Source organism: Peromyscus leucopus, chromosome 4 (genome assembly GCF_004664715.2).
Source record: "Peromyscus leucopus breed LL Stock chromosome 4, UCI_PerLeu_2.1, whole genome shotgun sequence".
NCBI lineage: Eukaryota > Metazoa > Chordata > Mammalia > Rodentia > Cricetidae > Peromyscus > Peromyscus leucopus.
The window spans coordinates 6562355-6581955 of NC_051066.1; the positions used below are offsets into that span (position 1 = coordinate 6562355).

General features: G+C 56.0%; 2 protein-coding genes across 10 annotated transcripts; one reads left to right on the plus strand and one right to left on the minus strand.

The window, feature by feature from the left end:
* The first annotated feature begins 27 nt into the window (after positions 1 to 27).
* Positions 28 to 15199, plus strand: Ttc16 (tetratricopeptide repeat domain 16). Of its 7 annotated transcripts, none has more exons than XM_037204540.1 (14): positions 28 to 285; positions 1818 to 1975; positions 2246 to 2336; positions 2520 to 2659; positions 4244 to 4344; positions 4999 to 5123; positions 6988 to 7202; positions 7904 to 8148; positions 8259 to 8400; positions 9609 to 9774; positions 10130 to 10272; positions 10425 to 10593; positions 13418 to 13493; positions 14341 to 15199. In XM_037204540.1, the coding sequence occupies exons 1-14, from the start codon at positions 265 to 267 to the stop codon at positions 15045 to 15047; spliced, it is 2499 nt and encodes an 832-aa protein (XP_037060435.1). In that variant the 5' UTR covers positions 28 to 264; the 3' UTR covers positions 15048 to 15199. The 7 variants fall into 7 exon arrangements, with proteins under 7 accessions (XP_037060435.1, XP_028740577.1, XP_037060434.1 ...); XM_028884744.2 differs by having other exon boundaries at positions 29 to 285; positions 2516 to 2659; positions 4994 to 5123; XM_037204539.1 differs by having other exon boundaries at positions 29 to 280; positions 1816 to 1975; positions 2516 to 2659; positions 4994 to 5123.
* Tor2a (torsin family 2 member A) lies at positions 15131 to 19259 on the minus strand. 3 transcript variants are annotated; one of them, XM_028884745.2, is made up of 5 exons: positions 18875 to 19144; positions 17663 to 17928; positions 16929 to 17104; positions 16073 to 16200; positions 15131 to 15842 (listed from the first exon to the last, which is right to left on the minus strand). In XM_028884745.2, the coding sequence occupies exons 1-5, from the start codon at positions 19023 to 19025 to the stop codon at positions 15598 to 15600; spliced, it is 966 nt and encodes a 321-aa protein (XP_028740578.1). In that variant the 5' UTR covers positions 19026 to 19144; the 3' UTR covers positions 15131 to 15597. The 3 variants fall into 3 exon arrangements, with proteins under 3 accessions (XP_028740578.1, XP_028740579.1, XP_028740580.1); XM_028884746.2 differs by having other exon boundaries at positions 15643 to 15842; positions 16069 to 16200; positions 18875 to 19160; XM_028884747.2 differs by lacking the exons at positions 15131 to 15842; positions 16073 to 16200; positions 17663 to 17928 and having other exon boundaries at positions 17040 to 17104; positions 18875 to 19259.
* Positions 19260 to 19601: the final 342 nt, after the last annotated feature.

A 19601-nucleotide genomic window follows, 5' to 3' on the forward strand; every position in this document is an offset into this window, starting at 1 on the left:
GGCCTCCGGGTGCGTTCCGCGGCGTCGCGTCACCCGGTGTCGCCCGCGCCTCCCTACGCTTTCACCCCGCCCAGCCTCGGCGCGCACAGCCCGCAGGTTCTTTCCTTGACGTAGGCCTCGCCCGGCCTTGTGATGTTTCTACTGACCGTGGAGGCGTGGCCAAGTGGGCGGAGCCTCTGGGCATCCTGAAGCTGGTGCCTAGCAACAAGGGAGGCAGAGAACCAGGAAGTTAGCGCAGCCCAGAGGTCAGTCTGGAAACCAGTCATGGCAGACAACAGCAGCAAGGTGAGGGCTGAGAAGGGGAAGGCCGAGGGAGGCAGAGCCGGTCCAGCCCTTCCGGGGACCTGTGAGAGTTCATCGTTTGTAGTGTGGGAGGGGAGAAGGGGGACTGGCCGCCTACTCCAAAAGGAGAAGGCAGAGAAGTTTTTGATTGTTGTTCTGTGTTTGTTGGTTGGTTGGTTTTTCAAGACAGGATTTCGCTGTGTAGCCCTGGTTGTCCTGGAACTCACTCTGCAGACCAGGCTGGCTTCTAACTCAGAGACCCGCCTCCCTCTGTCTCCTGAGTGACGGGATTAAAGGCGTGCGCCACCACCACCCGGCTTGTTTTGTTTTTTATAGGCAGGGTTTCATTATATAGACCAGGCTGGCCTCTGACTCTCAAGTGCAGGTTGTAAGTGTTGGAACTCGGATGGTAAAGTATCCTGGCAGTCGAAGTCACTGTAAGCATGGCAGCTTACAGCTTTGCTCCAGGGAAAGGTCTCCCCAGTGCAAGTGTTAACAACGCAAAGTATTCGAGTTCTGCTCCGCTCTGCTCCAGCAAAGTGTTACAGCTCTGCTTAGGTCCCCTGGAGAGTAACAACTCTGCTCTGCTGGGGGGAAGTTTCCCCATGCGACAAAAATGTCACACCTCACTACAAACCTCACTCAAGAGATTTATTGGGAAGGGAAGATACAGGAGAGAAGTTGCCTCTAGGGTGAGAAGCCTCAACAAAACTGAACAGGATACAGAGTTCATTTAGGGCTGGAGCGGGCGGGGCAGCGCTTTCCAGGGTGGCTTGGGATTGGTGGGGATTTGCAGCCTGATTCTGGAGCAAGCTCAGAGATTGGTGGGATTTTATGTTCGCTGATTGGTGGGGTTCTGCAGCCTGACTTTGGGGGCCAGGTCAGGGATTGGTGGGATTTCAAGCCCTGGTCCTGGGGTCAAATCCGGGTCAGGGTGTTTTTCCTTGGCCCAGGTCTCCAGAGAGTCTAGCCAGGGGCATGGTGTGTTTCCCTTGGCCCTTTTCGCTCTGCACAGGCATTAAAGGTGTGTGCCACCACTGCTCAGCCCAAGCGGAAGCTTTTGAGGAGTGAAGCACGGGACTTGAGGACAGATGATACTAGGTCCCTGATTCTGGTGGTGACGGGGAGGGTAAACCACACAGTAGTGAGAAGTCGGGGGACGCGCTTGCCCAGTTGCGTCCAGCTGAGTGTGAGAGTACTGGGGGATTTACCAGGAATCTCAGAGCCCAGATGTGGAGCTGGGTCTGAGCTGGGGTGCTGAGAACAATGGGCAGCTAGAGCACAAGCGGAGAGAGCCGGGGCTGCAGTGGCTACAGGACTCTTACCCCTTCATCCTGACCACAGGAGAGGGAGAGAGCCGGGGCCAGGGAAATGTTGGGATGTCTGGAGGACAGTGGAACCCCAGACTGATGTTCCTTCTACCAGGGGGCTTCCCCACACCTCCTCCACCAGGCAAAGTCCCTGGGGGAAGTGCAGAAGTGATGTGGGGTGGTCCCTGAGGCCTGCCAAGCTTATTGCCCCTGCTTTGGTTCTAGGACAATGCTCACCCACAGAAAATCCCAAAGCTGCAGGTTTCTGAAGCCCCAGGGGACACCCTGCAGCGTATTTTCGGGACCAGCCAGGTGTTCTACAGCATGAGTGATATGAAAGCAAGGATGACCGGGTCAACAGTGCCTGTCAAAGTCAAGGAATAGTGAGTGACTTCCTGGTCCCCAGCCCCAGGTTCCTGTTCCACACAGCCATTAAGGGGGAATGCAGCCCTGAGCTGGCTGCTGTCCCTCTCTGGGCCTCAGAACACTAATGGATAAAAAGCGGAGAGCTCCAAGAAGGCCAGCCTGCCCTCCCTGGAGCTCTCCTGACTTTCCCAGCCTCTTTGCTCCTGCCCCACGGTAGCCCAGAGAATGTCCTGGGCTGGTCCAGGATCAAGGCCAGCTCTGCTGCCTGAACTCTCCTGTCCTCACAGCTATCACCAAGGCCACGTGTGCCTAGAACAAGAGGACTGGGAGATGGCTGTCCTCTTCTTCTCCCGTGCCCTCCACCTGGACCCCCAGCTGGTAAGAGGAGAGTGGGTCAGAAGGCCCCTGGACGCTCCTCCCTCACTGGCACACCTGCTAGGCTCTTCCTCCCAGGACCACCAAGTTCTTTTAAGGCTTGAGGAGCCAGACACTCCCTGTCCTTGCCCTGAGGGGCGGATGGTGGAGAAGACACAGCAGCCTCGGTCTCTTTCCTTCAGGTAGACTTCTATGTTTTCCGTGCGGAGGCCTTCATCCAGCTCTGTGACTTCTCCTCTGCCCTCCAGAACCTGCGCCGGGCCTACTCCTACCAACCAGATAATACCAAGTACCTGGAGCGGCTGGCCTTCGTGCTCTACCTACAGGTGCCTGGGCTGCTCCCACCCGAGGAGTGCACACCGTATGCCAGCCGCAGGCTGTCTGGAGCCTTTCTGGAATCCGATCTGAGTGCTTGGGGACTCCTCTCCTCGTGTCTGTGCCCCCCCCCTGCCCCCTCACAGACTTACTGGTTTAGACAGCGAGGGGCGTCTAAATAGAGCTTTGCAGCAAGGACAGGAGCCGCTCTCCCCGCCAGTAGGTTTGCCACCAGCCGCATGGGAATGCTGAGCTGTCAAAAGGGGGCAAGTGGTACAACTAATTAGAAATTTGATCTGTTATACCGGCTGGGGTGTGGCTCAGGGGCAGGATGCCCGCCTCACCTACAGGGGGCCCTGGGTACTGTGCCTAGTACTAAGTGAAAGGTTCATCGCTTAAAATTAACCTTAAAAAATAAATTTATTTTTACATTTATTTATTCATGCCGTAGTCAGTCGTGGGTCCTGGGCGTCACTCTCAGGTCATCAGGCTTGGTGACAGTGCACCTTTACCCACTGAGTCACCTCGCTACCCTCAGTGTCCACTTTTGTTTTTGGGGGTTTGGGGCTTTTTTTGTTTGTTTGTTTTTTGTTGTCATTTGTTTTTGTTTTTGTTTTTGAGACAGGGTTTCTTTGTGTAGCTCTGGCTCTCCTGGATCTCACTCTGTAGACCAGGCTGGCCCTGAACTCACAGAGATCCACCTGCCTCAGCCTCCCAAGTACTAGGATTAAAGGCGTACACCACTATCACCAAGCAATGTCTATTTTTGTTGTTTTGAAGGCCAAATATTGATTGGGTAGAAGTTGAGCTGGGGTGCGGCAGTGGCAGAGCATTTGCCTAGCGTAACAGGGGCCCGAGTTAGAGCCGCAGCACCACAGAACACCAAGCCGTTCAGTTCTTCCAGGGAAGCTCCGGGGCCAGTACGATGCTCAGCAGAGACGGGTGCTTGCCTCTAAGTCTGACAGCCCGAGTTTGCTCTCTGAGACCTGCGTGCTGGAAAGAGCTGACTCCTGCAAGTTACCTAGGACTTGCACGCATGTGCGCGCCAGGTGCCTGCCCCCACGCATACACAGCAAAGAACCCCTGGGCCAGACGTGGTGACTCAGGTTTACAGTCCCAGCACTCCAGACACAGGCAGGAAGATCGTCCTGAGTTCAAGGTCTGCCTGGGTTACATAGTTCCAGGCCAGTGTGGGCTACAGTGTGAAACACTATCTAACCAAACAATCATTCCTGAGAAGGAGAAGGGGGACCCCTCGAGGCACTCAAATAACTCTGTCCTGCCTCCCACTTCCTGTGTGACCCCGGGAAACTCACTTCACCTCTCTGAGCCTCTTTCCTTCATCTGAAGGGGGGTGCTTGTGAGTGGCAGACTTTTGGCCAGAGGCCTAGCACGCTCACTCACTGCCCCACTCACTCTGTCTCTTAGCTGTGTGCTGCTGCGTCCTCTTGCTTCTTGGTATCTCTGCCCAGTTCTGCATCTCTCATCTCGGTCTCCTGAAGTCTCTGTCCAGGTTTCTCTCCCTGTCCTCCGCCAACTGTGGAGCTCATTGGAGCTGGAGTTATAAGCAGAACTGACGGTCCCTGTCTCCTCAGGGCCAGTGCCTGTATGAGCTGTGTGACTTCCAGGAAGCCCTGTACGTCTTCCTGCAGGCCTCTGACCTCCAGCCCCAGAACCCGTCTTTCAGCTACCGATGGTGAGTGCGATGGTGAGTGCGATGGTGAGTGCGATGGTGAGTGCGATGGTGAGTGCGATGGTGAGTGCGATGGTGAGTGCGATGGTGAGTGTGATGGTGAGTGCGATGGTGAGTGAGTGCGATGGTGAGTGCGATGGTGAGTGCGATGGTGAGTGCGATGGTGAGTGCGATGGTGAGTGCGATGGTGAGTGCGATGGTGAGTGCGATGGTGAGTGCGATGGTGAGTGCGATGGTGAGTGCGATGGTGAGTGCGATGGTGAGTGCGATGGTGAGTGCGATGGTGAGTGCGATGGTGAGTGCGATGGTGAGTGCGATGGTGAGTGCGATGGTGAGTGCGATGGTGAGTGCGATGGTGAGTGCGATGGTGAGTGCGATGGTGAGTGCGATGGTGAGTGCGATGGTGAGTGCGATGGTGAGTGCGATGGTGAGTGCGATGGTGAGTGCGATGGTGAGTGCGATGGTGAGTGCGATGGTGAGTGCGATGGTGAGTGCGATGGTGAGTGCGATGGTGAGTGCGATGGTGAGTGTGATGGTGTGATGGTGAGTGTGATGGTGAGTGCGATGGTGAGTGTGATGGTGAGTGCGATGGTGAGTGCGATGGTGAGTTGCCTCCCACTGCCCAGGCTGAGCGCCCGCCCTCTGCCCCCAGCATAGCCTGCCTGCTGGCCCTCAAGCGGCACCAGGACTGCCTGTCACTCATCACCAGGGAGGTGAAGCAGGGCAGGGCCAGTGCTGATGTCTACATTCTCCGGGCCCGGATCTACAACTTCTTCCAGAAGGTAGTGAACAGCGGGCAGGGCAGGGTGGTGGGCGGAGCCCCCAGTGTGCCCCGAGATTATAGGGGGCAGGGCCGGCTGGGTCTTACCCCGTGAGTCCACACAGAGCCGAGGCCCTGCCTCCTGAGGCAGCTTCCTTCGTCACAGCCCTGGCTTTGTGCCACACTGCACTAGGCTCTGTGGAAACCACAAAAGGGGTAGGGAGTGAGTACGTCACGCTATCCCTGTAACTTAGAGTCTTGGCTGAGACGTGGGTTCTGGGGATCCAAACTGTGGTCCTCAGGCCTCAGTGGGAAGCGCTCCGCCAGTAACTGTCCCCAGCCCTCAGCTGTGTGGCGTCCAGGACACCATAGACATTGGTGAAGTCTTCCCTGCCTTGCTTTCTCCCCTTCTTTTCTTTTTTTTTGGGGGGGGGGGCTCTTTTGGTTTTTTAGAGACAGGGTTTCTCTGTGTAGCTCTGGCTGTCTTGGAACTCTGTAGAGCAGGCTGGCCTCGAACTCAGAGATCCATTCCTGCCTGTGCTGGGATTGAAGACATGGACCACCACCACCCCCGGCATCCTGCTTTCCTTTCTTGTTTGCACAGTGGAGAAGGTCTAAAGCTCCTTGCCTCCCTGCTGGGCTGAGCATGGGTACAGAGTTCAGGAAGAGCTGGGGACACGGGATGTAAGCAGGCTCACACGGAGTGGTTGAGGAGACCGGAGGTGGAGAGGAGGGGCCTGCAGTCTTCCTAGATAGAGTGTCCCCTGCGGCAGTGAGCTCAGGATGGTTCCCGCTGTGGAGACTCAGCTGGGAGGAGGCAGAGCGTACGGAGGGTGGAGAGGGAGTGAGGAGCCGGTGCCGCAGTGCGATCCAATGGAGGAAAGAGGCTCCAGAGCAGTGTGCAGCCTTCTGGGTGAACTGGGTGTTGGCACCAGGAAGGGGAGGAGCCAGGGAGGATGAGAGGAAAGGGGCGGGGCCAGGGAGGATGAGAGGAAAGGGGCGGGGCCAGGGAGGATGAGAGGAAAGGGGCGGGGCCAGGGAGGATGAGAGGGAAGGGGCGGGGCCAGGGAGGATGAGAGGAAAGGGGCGGGGCCAGGGAGGATGAGAGGAAGGGGCCGGTAGGTTCACTTCATTTCACCAGGCAAGGAGAGGGAGTGGCTGGGTAAGGGCACCCAGACGGGCTCTAGTCCGAGGCTGGGCCTCAGTGGGAGTCCCCTTGACAGGCACGCGTGTGATCATCGTCACTGTTTATTGCTCACGTCCACTTGTGTTCTGTGAACGGCTGTTCTGAACCCAGATCTTTGTCCAGTTCATCCCCAAGACTGTTGGGAACTCTTGGAACATAAACAATGGAGCAGCCCCGAGGTGGTCGTTCTCCAGCTCAAGCCCACCTCAGCCACCCCCTCTCCCCACTGCCCAGTCCTCCCAGTGTGCCCTCCAGCCAAACCCAAGGGAGAAAGGGTGCTTGCTAAGACTGGACCAGCCAGCCGACCTGCACAGCAGGGGAAGACATGATGTCTGGGGAGACCTCAGTCTGTCCTTGGTCACAGCTGCTGGTGGTGTAAAGGACGGGGTGGAGGAAGGAGGAGGAGGCGGCGGCGGCGGCGGCACAGTGCCCTCTCCTCAGACTTCTGCTCGGAGATGACATTAACACAAACCACTGATGCTGACCCGCTTCTCTGAGGTCACACCCGGAAAGGAGCTGTTGATGTTGAGACTGGGGTTGGGTTCCCCGATACTTCCTGCCTCGTTCAAGAGGCTGGAAATGTAGACCGGTAATGCAGGGGACACAGGAGGGTGGTGTGATGCCAGCCTGTCACCTAGAGGCCTGCCTTCTCTACTACTGGGGCAGTACCACCCCACACGGCACCCCTCCACCCCTCCAGGCCAAGCTTTGCTATCAGGACCTTCGAAGCGCCTTGCTCTTCGATCCCACGCACCCACAGGCCAAAGGGCTGCTCCAGATGATGGTGGACCAGGCCAAGCAGTCCCTCCAAGATGCCAGCATCCTGGCCGTGCAGGGCAAGCTGCACCGCGCACTGAGGCGTATCAGCTGTGCCATTGAGAACAACCCCCTGGACCCCAACCTCTTCCTCTTCCGGTACCAGGGTGGAGGGGGGCTGGCCCTCCCGCAGATCTGTGGTGCGGTCTCACGAGAGTCTCTGACCCTCCCTAGGCCTCAGTTTCTCTCTCTAGCCCCTGATAACCTTCACCTGCTTTCGACTGGGGTCATGACATCATAGAGGTAGTCTCCATGATAACCTGGGAATCCTAGTACCCCAGCCAGGCCTGCTGAGTAGTTCATGCTGGGAGGGCACGAGACTAGGGGTTGTTTCTGGTCCCCCAAGGATTTGGTGTCACTCACTCTCCCTAATCCTTGGTTTTCTCATCTAAACAGTTGACTAAAGTGTGTGTACACAAAGGCCTGAACAGGGGCATGTGAGGTGGCTCAGTGGGTAAAGTAGCCTGAGGAACAAGCCTGTCAACCTGAGTTCAAGTCCCAGAACCCACATAAATGTGGAAGGAGAGAACTGACTCCATGAAGTTGTCCTGAACATACAGGCCAGCACATAGCTGGGTTCCAAAATGGGAAACTATCCTTGAGAAGTGACAAATACTGGTGACTGATAGGTTATGCAGGCAGCAATGGTGGACCAGCGCCAGAGGACAGACCGAGGGCTTGAGGCAGAATTCATGGCTGTAGTCAAAGGTCATGGATCAGAACGTCCAGGGTGACCAGTGGCCTTCTAGCCAAAGAGGATGCTTTGATCCTCCCTCCACCTGCCATGTCCACCACCATAGGGGCACCTTGTACCGACGGCTCCAGCAGTTCGACCCAGCTGTGGAAGACTTCCTGAAGGCGCTGGACATGGTGACTGACAGCCAGGACAGCCTGGTGCAGAAGGTACAGCGTCAGCTGCTGCTGACCTACAACGACTTTGCTGTGCACTGCTACACCCAGGGCGCCTATCAGGAGGGCGTGCTGCTGCTGAACAAGGCCATCAGGGATGAGCAGAATGAGAAGGGCCTGTACATCAACCGTGGGGGTGAGCTGGGCGGTCAGACCCCGGCCAGTGCCCGAGGCGGCCGGCCAGGCTGGGTCCTGGCTTTGCTCTGGGAGTTGGGGATGCACTCAGACTTCGCCCTCGGGTCCTAGATTGCTTCTTCCAGCTGGGCAACCTGTCCTTCGCGGAGGCGGACTACAAGCAGGCGCTGGCACTGAGCCCACACGATGAGGGAGCCAACATACGCATGGGCGTGCTGCAGGAGAAGATGGGATTCTGTGAGCAGACACGCAGGTGTCTGGGGTGGGGGCGTGGCCAGGGAGGGCGTGGTCAGAGAGTGCAGCCTCGGAGGGTGGAGGGCAGGGAGTGGGCTGACCAAAAGCCACCTGCTGCTTGTCTCCTGGACAGATTTTATTCCAATCTTCACCACAAACACTTTCATTTGATTATTTTAGCAATTAAAGCTTTTTAATGAAAAAATTAAATATTCAATAATGTATGATTCAGAATTTTTTTTTTTTTTTTGAGACCGTTTCTTTGTGTAGCCTTGGCTGTCCTTGGAACTAGCTCTGTAGACCAGGCTAGCCTCGAACTCACAGAGCTCTGCCTGCCTCTGCCTCCCGAGTTCTGGGATTAAAGGTGTGCGGCACCACCAAGGGTTTTGGAATGTATTTTCAAGGCCTGCCTACCTGCCCACTAGCCTCCCTCTGAAGATCCCTCCAGGACTCCTGTTGATTCCCAGCCCCACGTGGCAGCTCACAGCCGCCTGGTACCCCAGTTCCAGGTGATCAAACATGTAAATGGTTCCCAAACATGCAGGCAAAACACCCATACACATCTCAAAAAAGTTAGCTCTAGATGTAGTGGCCACACCTTTAATACTAGTGCTTGGGAGGCAGAGGCAGGTGGACCGCTGAGAGTTCTAGGCCAGCCCGGTCTACAGACTGAATCCCAGTAATGCTAAAACTACATAGTGAGACCTTGTTTCAAAACACTGAAATAAAGAAAACAAAACAAGCTGGGCATGGTGGCGCACACCTTTAATCCCAGCACTTTGGAGGCAGAGGCAGGCGATCTCTGTGAGTTCAAGGTCAACCTGGTCTACAGAGTGAGGTTTTTTGTTTTTGTTTTTTGGTTTTTTTTTTTTTTTTGATTTTTCAAGACAGGGTTTCTCTGTGTAGCTTTGCACCTTTCCTGGAACTTGGAACTCACTTGGTAGCCCAGCCCAGAGTGAGTTCTAAGACAGCCAGAACTGTTATATAGAGAAACCCTGTCTTGAAAAACCAAAAAAAAAAAAAGAAGAAGAAGAAGAAAGAAAGAAAGAAAACAAAAACTCTTAGGGTATACCAAAGTTACAGTACCCAAGTGAGCAGTCCGTCGAGGGTGTGGCCCACAGGAGAGGGAGCAGGTGGCAGGAGCAGAGGCCCTGGTGTTCCTTCAGCGCCTTGGTGCTCACGCTCCTGGGTGGGCCAGCTCACGGCAGCCTTGGGCTTGTCCCTCAGGCAGTTCCAGATGGCAGAGGAACACTTCACAGCGGCCATCAAGCACAACCCCGACAAAGCCCAGTACTACCTGCACCGGGCCAAGAGCCGGCAGCTCCTGCAGAACACGCTGGGGGCGCGCCAGGACGTTGCCACTGTGCTGCTCCTGAACCCCAGCCAGCCAAAGGTGCGCTCCTGCCCAACCAGGAAGGCCCGCCCGGCCACTTGATTGCTGTCCCTGTCCCTAAGAGAACGGGTGACATGAGCCGCTACCCCCACTAGCCTGCCTCCCTCCCCGCCAGTCTGGCGCTCCCTCCATTCTGCCCACAGGTGTGGAGGGAGGCTCCTCGGCACAGGCCCAGCTGCCCCAAAGCTAGGCCCTGCTCCCCATTAGGGACTGGTCGGTCCATTTCTCTCGGTCGCCTGCTCCCTCTGGGGCAAAGGCCCCAGTTTAGAAAGTTTGCAGAAGCCTTCCCTGTTCATCCCTAGGGCAAGGCAGCAGCACCCTCTCCTCACCGCCCCACCCTGCTGTCCCCTGGCAGATGGCCCCACTGATGAACAACCTCTTTCCCGGCATGACTGTGGAAGAAGTGCTTCACAGCCAAGTGGCCCATCTGGCCAAGCTCCAGCTGCGCCGGACAATAGAAAGCAGCCCAAGGACCAGCCACCCACAAAGCATTGTGGTGTAAGCTTGTGGGAGCCCTGGCCTGCAGTGGGAGCGGGTGGGGACTCAGAACTCCTCTAGTTGCCTCCTAAGGCCTGCAGCTGTCTGGTCCCTGGGGACAGCAGGCTGGATTCTAGAGACTGATCAAAGACCCTGGGACCATGACTTGTCAGGCAGAGGTTAATGGAGCGCCAGAAAGCCCGAGCCCTGCTGGAGTCCTGGAATCAGAAACATCCTTTCAGTGAGATCCCGGAAGAGGAAGTGGCTATTTTCCAGACCCCGCAGGATGAGACCCTGGAAGATAAGACGGAAGTCAAGAGAGAGGAAGCAGAAGAGAAAAAGGTGAGTGGAACTTATGCTAGGGCCTAGACCCTTGGAGCCTAGTGTGGCTGACCTCATTTGAGACAGACACAGCAAGGAGTCACTGTGACTGTGACTGTGACTGTCTGCTCAGCAGGAGAGCGATAGAGTCTGATTGGCTTCGCCAGCCCACAAGGTTTCTCTGTGTAGCCAGGGCTGGCCTGGACTCACTTTGTAGACTCCACCTGCTTCTGCCTCCCGAGTACTGCAATTAAAGGCGTGTGCCACCACACCTGACCCAGATTTGCTTTCTATGAGGTCACTCTGCATTGGCACAGTGCTTCTAGAACTTCAGCATATGAGGCTGGGGATGGAGCTGTGGTCCAAGTGACATGGGACATGAGGGCCTCCCCATAGAGATGGTGGATGCAGCAGAGCCAGGTGGAGAGGGGAGGGTGCTAGATTCCCCGTAGAAGTTCTTGGACACTCAACAAGGCTGAACGACAATGCCGACGGTGATTGACGTCTACATGCTCTGGGAGGGAGCACAGGCAGTATCATGTATCTGTAACTATGAGCCTCCCCTCTCTGAAGATGATGCTGTGATCACATGCTGCTTGGGACACTGGCCACTCGGGCCTTGCTTTCCTTACCAAACTGTTCATGAAGTCTTTTCATTGACTACAGCATAGACAAGCACACGAAGTATGTGTGTGTCTTGTGTTATTTGCATGTTGTCTGTGCAGGACACATGCCCACATGGAGGCCAGAGGACAACATTGGGTGTCCTTCCTTCTCTATCATGTTCCACCTCACTGAGAATGAGAGAGCCTCACAATCCTGCTGTCTCCACTTGCTCCTCCCCTGCTCCAGTGCTGGCATTGCAGGTGCTCATAGCCATTCCCAGACCGTATGTAGGTGTTGGGGATTCAACTCAGGCTCATACTTGCATAACACTTTACCTACTGATCTCTCTTCCTGCCTGTTGTTATCATTACTTTTCTAGCCAGGGTCTCACTACATAGCCCTAGCTAGCCTGGACCTCTCTATACAGACAGAACAAAGCTGGCCTCAGACTCACAGAGATCCGCCTGCCCCTGCCTCCCTGGGCTAGGATTAAAGGCGTGCCCAGCACACCCGGCCCTAGCCTGTTTGTTTTTGAGTCAGTGTCTTGCTATGTAGCCCGGCTGGCCTAGAACTCCTTATGCAGTTAGGCTGGCCATCCCCCACCGTAGCCTCCGGAGTGCCGGGCCCACAGGCACGCACCACCACAGCCGAGCTCCAGTGTCCGTCTTAAGTGAAGGGCTGGCTGAATTTTTACACAATAAGTCTGCCACGGCCTCGTCACACAGGGGAACGAACACATTCTCAGCTCCCAGAAGGCCCTTTGTGCGTGCATCCTCCTTGGCCCTGCCCGGCTCCCCACTTCTGCACAAGGCTGCGCCAACTCCTAACTCCATATGTGAGGTTTACCTTTGCTTTAAATGAACAAGTGTGGCCTGCTGTCCTGTCTCTGGTTCCTTTCCCTACGTGTTACATTTATACAGTTCACCCCGGGAATGTCTCACCTGTCTATCAACCTGTTTTGCTGTCAACAAATACCAAGTAAGTCTGTGTTCCAAGATGTTATGCAGTTGTAGTGAATGCTCTACCAGTGTCCTTCCCAGCTCACATCCAACAGACAATAACAGACATGCATCTGTGTACCCACCAAAGTCACTGTGGGCATCATCTCTGTGGGAAATCAGCTGAGATGGGCACCGTGATAGGCCCGGGTCGAGGGGATGGTGGCACCTGCTGTGTGTACTCTGCCTCTTAGTTTTACCTTTTCTCCCACGACAGATGTCATTGTGGGTGGAGGAGGCCACAAGTCCTGCTGGGTACAAAACTTATTCTCTCCTCAGCAACAAGTGGCCCCAGCAGGCTGCTTAGGTGCTCGGAGGCTTTGTTCTCTGAATTATGAAATAGTCATGGGGCTCAGTGGTTAGGAGCACTGGCTGCTCATCCAGAGGACCTGTGTTCAATTCCCAGCACCCACATGGTGGCTCACAACTGTCTGTAACTCCAGTTCCAGGGAATCTGACACCTTCACACAGACATACATGATAGCAAAACACCAATGCACATAAAATAAGAATAAATGAATCATTTAAAAAATGTTAAAAGAAAGAAGTAGCCATGGCAGAAGTACCCCACTGGGAATGAAAGAATGAAATGTGGGAAACAGATTCCTCAGTTCCTAACATGCATTCCCAGGGCTCAGCGCTTTAGTTGACAGACGCCTGGCCCCCATGTGAACCAAGGCTCACAGGTATTGCCTGTCTAGCCCGACTACTCCCCTGCCTGCAGTCTCAGTCCCTGGGTGCTCCCACCCATCCTAGAGTCTGTGAGGAACTCTAAGCTTGAGAGAAAGACTGCTAGAGTGGGAAAAAAAAAAAAGGGAGGAGCTGGAGACATGGCTGGCTCAGTGATGAAAAGTCAACACTGCTTTTGTAGAGGATCTGAGTTTGGTTCCCAGCACCCACACTGGGCTGCTCACAACTGCCTGTAACTCCAGCTCCAGGAGACCTGACGTCCCTTCTGGCCTCTGTGGGCTCCTGTACTCTTGTGTACACACAGTCACTTGTGCGCACACATTTTTAAAAGTAGAAAAGAAGCTGGGTCGTGGTGGCACATGCTTTTAATCCTAGCACTCTAGAGGCAGAGGTAGGCAGCTCTCTGAGTTCAAGGCCAAGGCTACACAGAGAAACCCTGTCTCGGGGAGGCCTGGGGACTATGGCTGGACTGTCCTGTGACCTTCCAGACGCAGGGCTGTGAGTGCAAGGGTCTCCCAATCTGCAGCTCCCCAGCCTGATTCTTGCTTTAGGTGAAGATCCCCCGCAAGGTGACATCCCTGTCAGACAGCTACGTGGACCAGAGCTCCTCAGGCTCAGTCTTCAGCAGTAAGTCCTTGATGGTCCTAAGCCTTGTAGACCAAAGCAGCAGAGAGGTCGGAGGTTAATACTGAACCTTGGGTTCTGCCCTGGATAGCTCTGACACTGCACAAGTGTCTCTTAAGTTAGAAGTGACAGTCCTGACCTCACAAAGCATGTGGTAGGGACTAAGTGTCCCTGAACTAAGTCACACACCTCATACGTATCCAACAGGTTTTGACTCCCAATTTTGCTGTCACCAGCCAAGAGGGGATGAAAGGGCAAAGCAAGAAGGCTGCTCCCCAGAGAGCAGTGTGGAGTGGCAGCGTCCGGGAAGGCGGTTCCCGGTGCTCCCTGGTGCAGGGTGGCAGTGTTAGCCCCTCCCTCTTCCATTTGGTTATCATCGCCAATCTGCTCTGTGCTGGTCAAGTGCCTGAGACAGGCTTGTGCCTAACAACTGGTGATGTGTGGCCCAGTCCTTGTCCAAGGAAATGAACCCTAAGTCAGCTAGGGGAGCAGCCAGCACAGCCAGACAGGCTTATGGGGCTGGGTTTCGGAGGCAGGGGTGTGATCAGACCTTTCAAGAGCTCCGGGTGGACGTCAAGGAGCTGAAGGAAGAGCAGGAGGAAGCTGCGTGGAAGCAGGGACGGGTGGGGCACTGCTGGGGCCAGGTCGGAGGTTTATGGGGGAACAGGGCTGGGGAGGGACGGGAGAGGCGAGGGGGGGGGTGAGCAGGGCTTGGGCAGCCGCTCACCCTGTGCACAGCCCAGGCCAATGGAGGAGGGCTGGTGGGAGCTGGGAGGCTCCAGAAGACCCCTCTTCCCAGAGCTCCTGGAGAGACAAGCAGACCTAATGGCTGCTCTCCACACTTCCCCAGTCCTGAGCATGAGCACCTTCGTGTCGGAGACAACCACCAGTCAGGAGTATTGGAGTTCTTCCAACACAGCTGTGACATCGTCCGAATACTCACTGCCTAAGTCCTCACAGCCCAGGAAACAAGCAATGACGACGACGACGAGCCAAGGCCTCAGCAAGGCTCCCAAGGTCATCCAGTTCTCTGACCTAAACCAGAGTGTGATTGAGACCACACCTCCCTGTAGCCAAAAACGCCACTCCAGCAAGGCAGAGGCCCCCCAAGGCCCAAAGCCAAAGCCCAAGAAGACAGGGCCTCCCCGTAGCCCAGGAAAGCAGGGCCCCAGCCAGAGCTGCAGAGTGACGGAAGCCCCTGAGGGTCCAAAGTCCGGCAAGAAAAGGGCTGACCTGAGCCCGAGGCAGAGGGTCAGGAGAGCCAAGGCCGTTCGTGCCCAGAGCTGGAGAGCCAAGAGCCAGAAATCAGCAAAGACCCTCCTTCCCCACGGCAGGGGCGGGAGTAATTCCAGTGAGGCCCAGAGCCAGAGTTCAGGGCCCAGCAAGGCCGAGGAGGCCTCAAGCTACACTGAGAGCACGGCGACCAGTTCCAGCAAGGCTGACACCTTCTCGGACCCGAGTTCACACCTCAGCAGACCCAAGCATTCCCAGGACCAGAGCCTGAGCCCCGGGAAGGCCGAGCTCTCACCCACCCCTAGCCACTCTGCCGCTCCCTGAAAAGGAGAGAACAGATTTTGCCCAACACCCTGGTTTTCAGAAAAGCTGCCTCCTCCAAGTGAAACAAGAAATCCTGGTCAGTGTTCCGATCCTATGGCTAAGTTTATTACCCCTGTTCTCTTCTTGTACAAAATTAAAAACTTTGAAATCCAGGCTCCGGTGGCAGCTAGAGTCCCTCCATGGGGTGAAACTGTGAGGTTCCAGTCTGGCCTTGCTGGGTTTCCAGGTCCAGCCACAGGCTGCGATCTGGCCATGGAGCCAGGCAAGGGTGCAGGTAAAGCCCCTGACGGGAGCAGCCAGGAGCCTATGTCCCTGAGTTACAGTTCACATTGAGCAGGCTCAGGCTGCAGGACTACAGCAAGGCTGCTGGGAAGTTCTGTGGTGCCCAGGAGTTTCCTGGAGAAGGTGTCTTCCAGGCTTTTCTTCCTCTTAACTCTGTGCTCGGGGTCCCACTTGCCAGCCAGCCTAGGAAAGAACCCTTCAGGAGACGCCCAGGACTTTCCAGCTTGTTCTGTCCAGGCAGAGGTGGCAGTGATGCCACCTGGGGTTCTCAGAGGAAAAAGGTGATTCGGGAGGCCACTGTCTTGCAGCCATTGGAGGAGAAGAGCTGTTCGTCCTCTGGGAAGTAGGTGGTGCTGTCCAGCACGGCCTGAACCACTTCCTCCTGGGGCTCCAGGCCCAGCTGCGCCAGCTCATTGAGTACGCAGTGGCGCACATGGTGCCGCTGCAGAGGGAGAAAGGGCACCACAGCGTCCAGCAGGTGTTCCTCCATGATGCCAGACTGCCAGAAGCCATCTGCAGGAAGGGCAGGCAGACACAGAGGCATGGGGAGCTTTTCAAGCCGGGAGCTCACGCCCCCTAGGGGTAGTGGGGTGTGGTGCAAGCTGCAGGAGTCTGTTCCCATCAGAGCGGGGTGTGCAGAAGCCTGGGGGAAGATCTACAGGGCAGTGGGCGAGGCTTCAGACGTAGGGGTCCAGCCCACGTGTGTGAAGGCCCCACGAGGACGGGTCCCAGAGCCAACTTACGGTGAGGGTTGTCTAACACAGCTCGGGAGACTGCCGGCTCCAGCTCCTGCAGGCTGATTTCTTCCCTGTCCCTGCGGCTGCGCCATGCCTCCAGGGCCACCTGGTTGATCTGCTCACCACCAGTATTGCTAAAATCACAGGAATCCAAGCTGAGTCTCACTGAGGGACTGGAGGGTGACACCTAACATGATTCAGTAAGCAAAGTGGCCCATTTCCGTCTCCCCCCAGGGCCTATGACAACCAAGTCTCCATAACATGTACGTGCCATGCACTTTACAATTCACAAAACAATTTGGGGGGTGGGGTTGACAGCGTGTCTTGCTACTGAAGCCACCCTCCTGACTCAGGGTCCAGAGTCAGGAGGATTACAAGTCCAGAGTCAGAAGATTACAAGTGTGTGCCATCACACTCGGGCCAAAGAATCCTTTTATCTATGAATGTATCCTTTACCTAGCTTTCCCCAAGAGGGCAGTGGGACATTAGCATTGATCCAGATTCAGAAGCAGAGGACAGAGCTCCGAGGCTCAGCAGTTTGTCTTAAGGAGTCACAGCTTGGAAAGAGGGCTGGGGTGGGGGGGGGGCACTGCCCCTTCCTCCCAGGCCTGTGTCCTCTCAGTTCCCAGAGGGATGACCAGGCAGGGATCCACACAGCAGCAAGGAGCTAAAAGTCAGAGCCCAGAAGGGCTTTGAGGATGTGTCTAAGGGGTAGTCAGCCACCTCTTCACAGTCACTGGGACAGTGTGAGGAGCTGGGAGAGCCTGTGAGGGCTCTAGGGAAGAGTACCCTGCTGGGGTCACAGGTCCAAGCTGGATAGCGGACCTCGGACAGTGTCCCCCACTCAGCCTGCTTGAAATACCTGATAAAGATGAACATGGCTTTGCGATAGTTGGTCCCGTACACAACCCAAGAGGGGCCCAGGAAGGGCTGCAGGACTTCCATCAGGCCAGGGGGCAGCTTGTCCATCTCATCAAAGAGGAAGAGAGATCGGCCACAGGCAGTGAGGTTCCCCTGGACCCAGCTCTTGAGATCCTTCTGTGGGGGTCGGGACAGGAGTTCCAAAGAAGTGCAAGACACGCCCCCAACCCCAAACTTCTTCCCAAACCAAGTAAAATCCCCAGAGAGATAATCTATGTTTCCAGAGAACACCCACCCCTTGAGACAGATGGTAAAAGGGTAGTCTAGAGAGGCACCGAGACTTGTCCAAGGTCACACAGCCAGTCAACAGGAGAGCAGGAACACAAATCCACGTGCCCCAATTGTCTGGACCTGCCCCACAGTGTGTTGACAGCTAAGACACGAGGAGCAATAGCAACAGACCCAGCAGTCCCAGGTGCTTTCTGAGCACCAGATTGGGGCTAAGCTTAGCTGGGGGCCTGAGAATGCAGACACAGGTACGCTGTAAGCAATGTCTGCCCTGGACAGTCCTCATGTCTCTGGTGCACAGCACCGGTGCCAACAATGCCTCCTCCCCCGTATCAGAGAGAGCAAGCTCTGCTCCGTACAGGTTTTTAAGGCTGAAGCTGGCTGTGTGGTTTGGAACCCTCTCTGGATTAGACCTGAGGGAAGGGATCCCGGGTACATCCTTCATACCTTGTACTGCTCAATGTGGCTGGGGTGTGGGAAATGGATGATGGGTGAGAAGTGGTGCACATGAGGGCTGCGAAGGCCACCCCGGAAGAGATACTGTGCCAGCAGGGAGCTCACGTAGGACTTCCCAGTGCCTGTCCAACCGTGCAGGGAAAGGACCAGGGGTTTGCTGGGGGCCGGGTCCTGTACAAAGGCCTTCAGTGACTTCACCACCAGGGCCTTGGCCAAATGCTGGCCAGCCAGGTGTTGGGCCAGGTCACATTCCAGACCTAGGGGCACAGAAGGAATATATATCAAAACAGATGACAGGGCTGGTGACTCACTCATGTCTGTAATCTCAACATCTGGGAGGCAGAGGCAGCAATTTTCCAGCTAATCAAAGGCTAGCCTGGGCTTACAGTGAGTTCCAACAGGCCTTTAATCCCAGCATTTGGGAGGCAAAGGCAGGGGAATCTCTGAGTTCCAGGCCACCAGCCTGGTCTACATAATGAGTTCCAGTCCAAGAAGGTTTACATGGTAAGGCACAGTCTCAAAACAAACGAACCAAGGAAGGAGGGAGGGAAGGAAGGAGGGAGGGAGGGAGACAGACAGACAGACAGACAGACAAAGGAGAGAGAGAGAAACCAGCCGGGCATGGTGGCACAAACCCTTAATCCCAGCACTGGAGGCAGAGCCAAGTGGATCTCTGTGAGTTTGAGACCAGCCTGGTTTACATAGTTCCAGGACAGCCAGCGCTACGTAGAGAAACCCTGTCTCAAACACAAACAAAACAACAACAAAACAACCCCCAAACCCATCAAGGCAGAGGTTCAAGGGGGAAGGCATGTCTGAGACCTCGGGGGTATTTGTCCAAACAGGGATAAGGGCAGCCACCTCAGCAAGCGCCAGCGCGGCAGCGCCCCCTCGAGGCGGTTCTCTGGATTGCACCAGCCCCGAGTGGGCGAGCGCCCGCTGTCACGGGTTCAGCTCGGACCCGGGCCGTTTGCAGGTTTCTCCTCGGGCGACAAGTCCGCTCAGGGGAGGCGTTCCATGAGCCACCGGGCGCCCCGCTGTCAAAGGCCTCTCTCCACAGGGCACCCCTAAGCCGCTGCCTCGGGTTGGATGCCGGAGGCTCTCTGACCCCCCCCCCGCCCCCCGCCGGTCCCGGCCGCAGCTGCTTCGGCCCCCTGCGAGCTCCCGGCTGCCCACCCCTCCGCCCTGGCTCCCACCCCTCACCCGGCAGGTCCGGCCAGAAGTCGCATTCGCAGAACGAGCCGAAGCTGCAGCGCAGAGAAGCCACGTCCCAGGCGGTGGCGGTGGCCAAGACCAGTGCGAGCAGCCCGAATATCGAGCCCCAGGGCCGGCAGCCTCGCCTAGCAACCGCCATCCGGTTGAGGCCCGATTTCGGTCTGAGGCCGCCCACTGCCTGGACCTGTAAACTACAACTCCCGGTGCGCACCGCTCCGCGGCAGCCACGCCCATGGCTCCCGTCTTCCCTTCCTCGCTTTCTAAAGCCCGAAGCGTTGTCTAGCAGCAGTACCGCAAATCGGCCTCCAGGGGGAGCCCGCGAACCGCCCGATCCGAGGCTGCGGCCCGCGTTTCCATGGTCACGGGTAACTAGGGGCCGGCACCTTACCTCAGAAAGAATAAAGGATTGTTAAGAGGGTGACGCAACAATAATAACAAAAACTTGTGCGGAACCTTACTCTTTACTGAGCGCCTTTTCCAAGCTCTTTAAAAAAATTTATGTGACAAAAGCGTGCTCACTTAGGACAGCTTTTTGAGAGCTTCCCTCTGCCAGTGTCAGGTGCCGTACATGTCCTGTAACAACCTGCTATATCCAGGGACGGTGATACTCAATGAAATGTGGTCACAGTGTTTGGGCTCAAAAAATAGTCAGCAGGGCCCGTGAGAGGGCCCGTGGGTAAAAACGCTTGCCATCGAGCCTGAGGTCAATCCCAGA

Excerpts from the sequence above, each read along its gene's own strand:
- Ttc16 (XM_028884744.2), top strand. The coding sequence starts at position 265 with ATGGCAGACAACAGCAGCAAG. Across the intron at positions 2,337-2,515 it reads TCCACCTGGACCCCCAGCTG|GTAGACTTCTATGTTTTCCG; the intron begins GTAAGAGGAGAG and ends TCTTTCCTTCAG. Across the intron at positions 9,775-10,129 it reads TGAACCCCAGCCAGCCAAAG|ATGGCCCCACTGATGAACAA; the intron begins GTGCGCTCCTGC and ends GTCCCCTGGCAG.
- Tor2a (XM_028884745.2), bottom strand. The coding sequence starts at position 19,025 with ATGGCGGTTGCTAGGCGAGGCTGCCGGCCCTGGGGCTCGATATTCGGG. Across the intron at positions 17,929-18,874 it reads CTTCTGGCCGGACCTGCCGG|GTCTGGAATGTGACCTGGCC; the intron begins GTGAGGGGTGGG and ends CTGTGCCCCTAG. Across the intron at positions 17,105-17,662 it reads GCCACATTGAGCAGTACAAG|AAGGATCTCAAGAGCTGGGT; the intron begins GTATGAAGGATG and ends CGACCCCCACAG.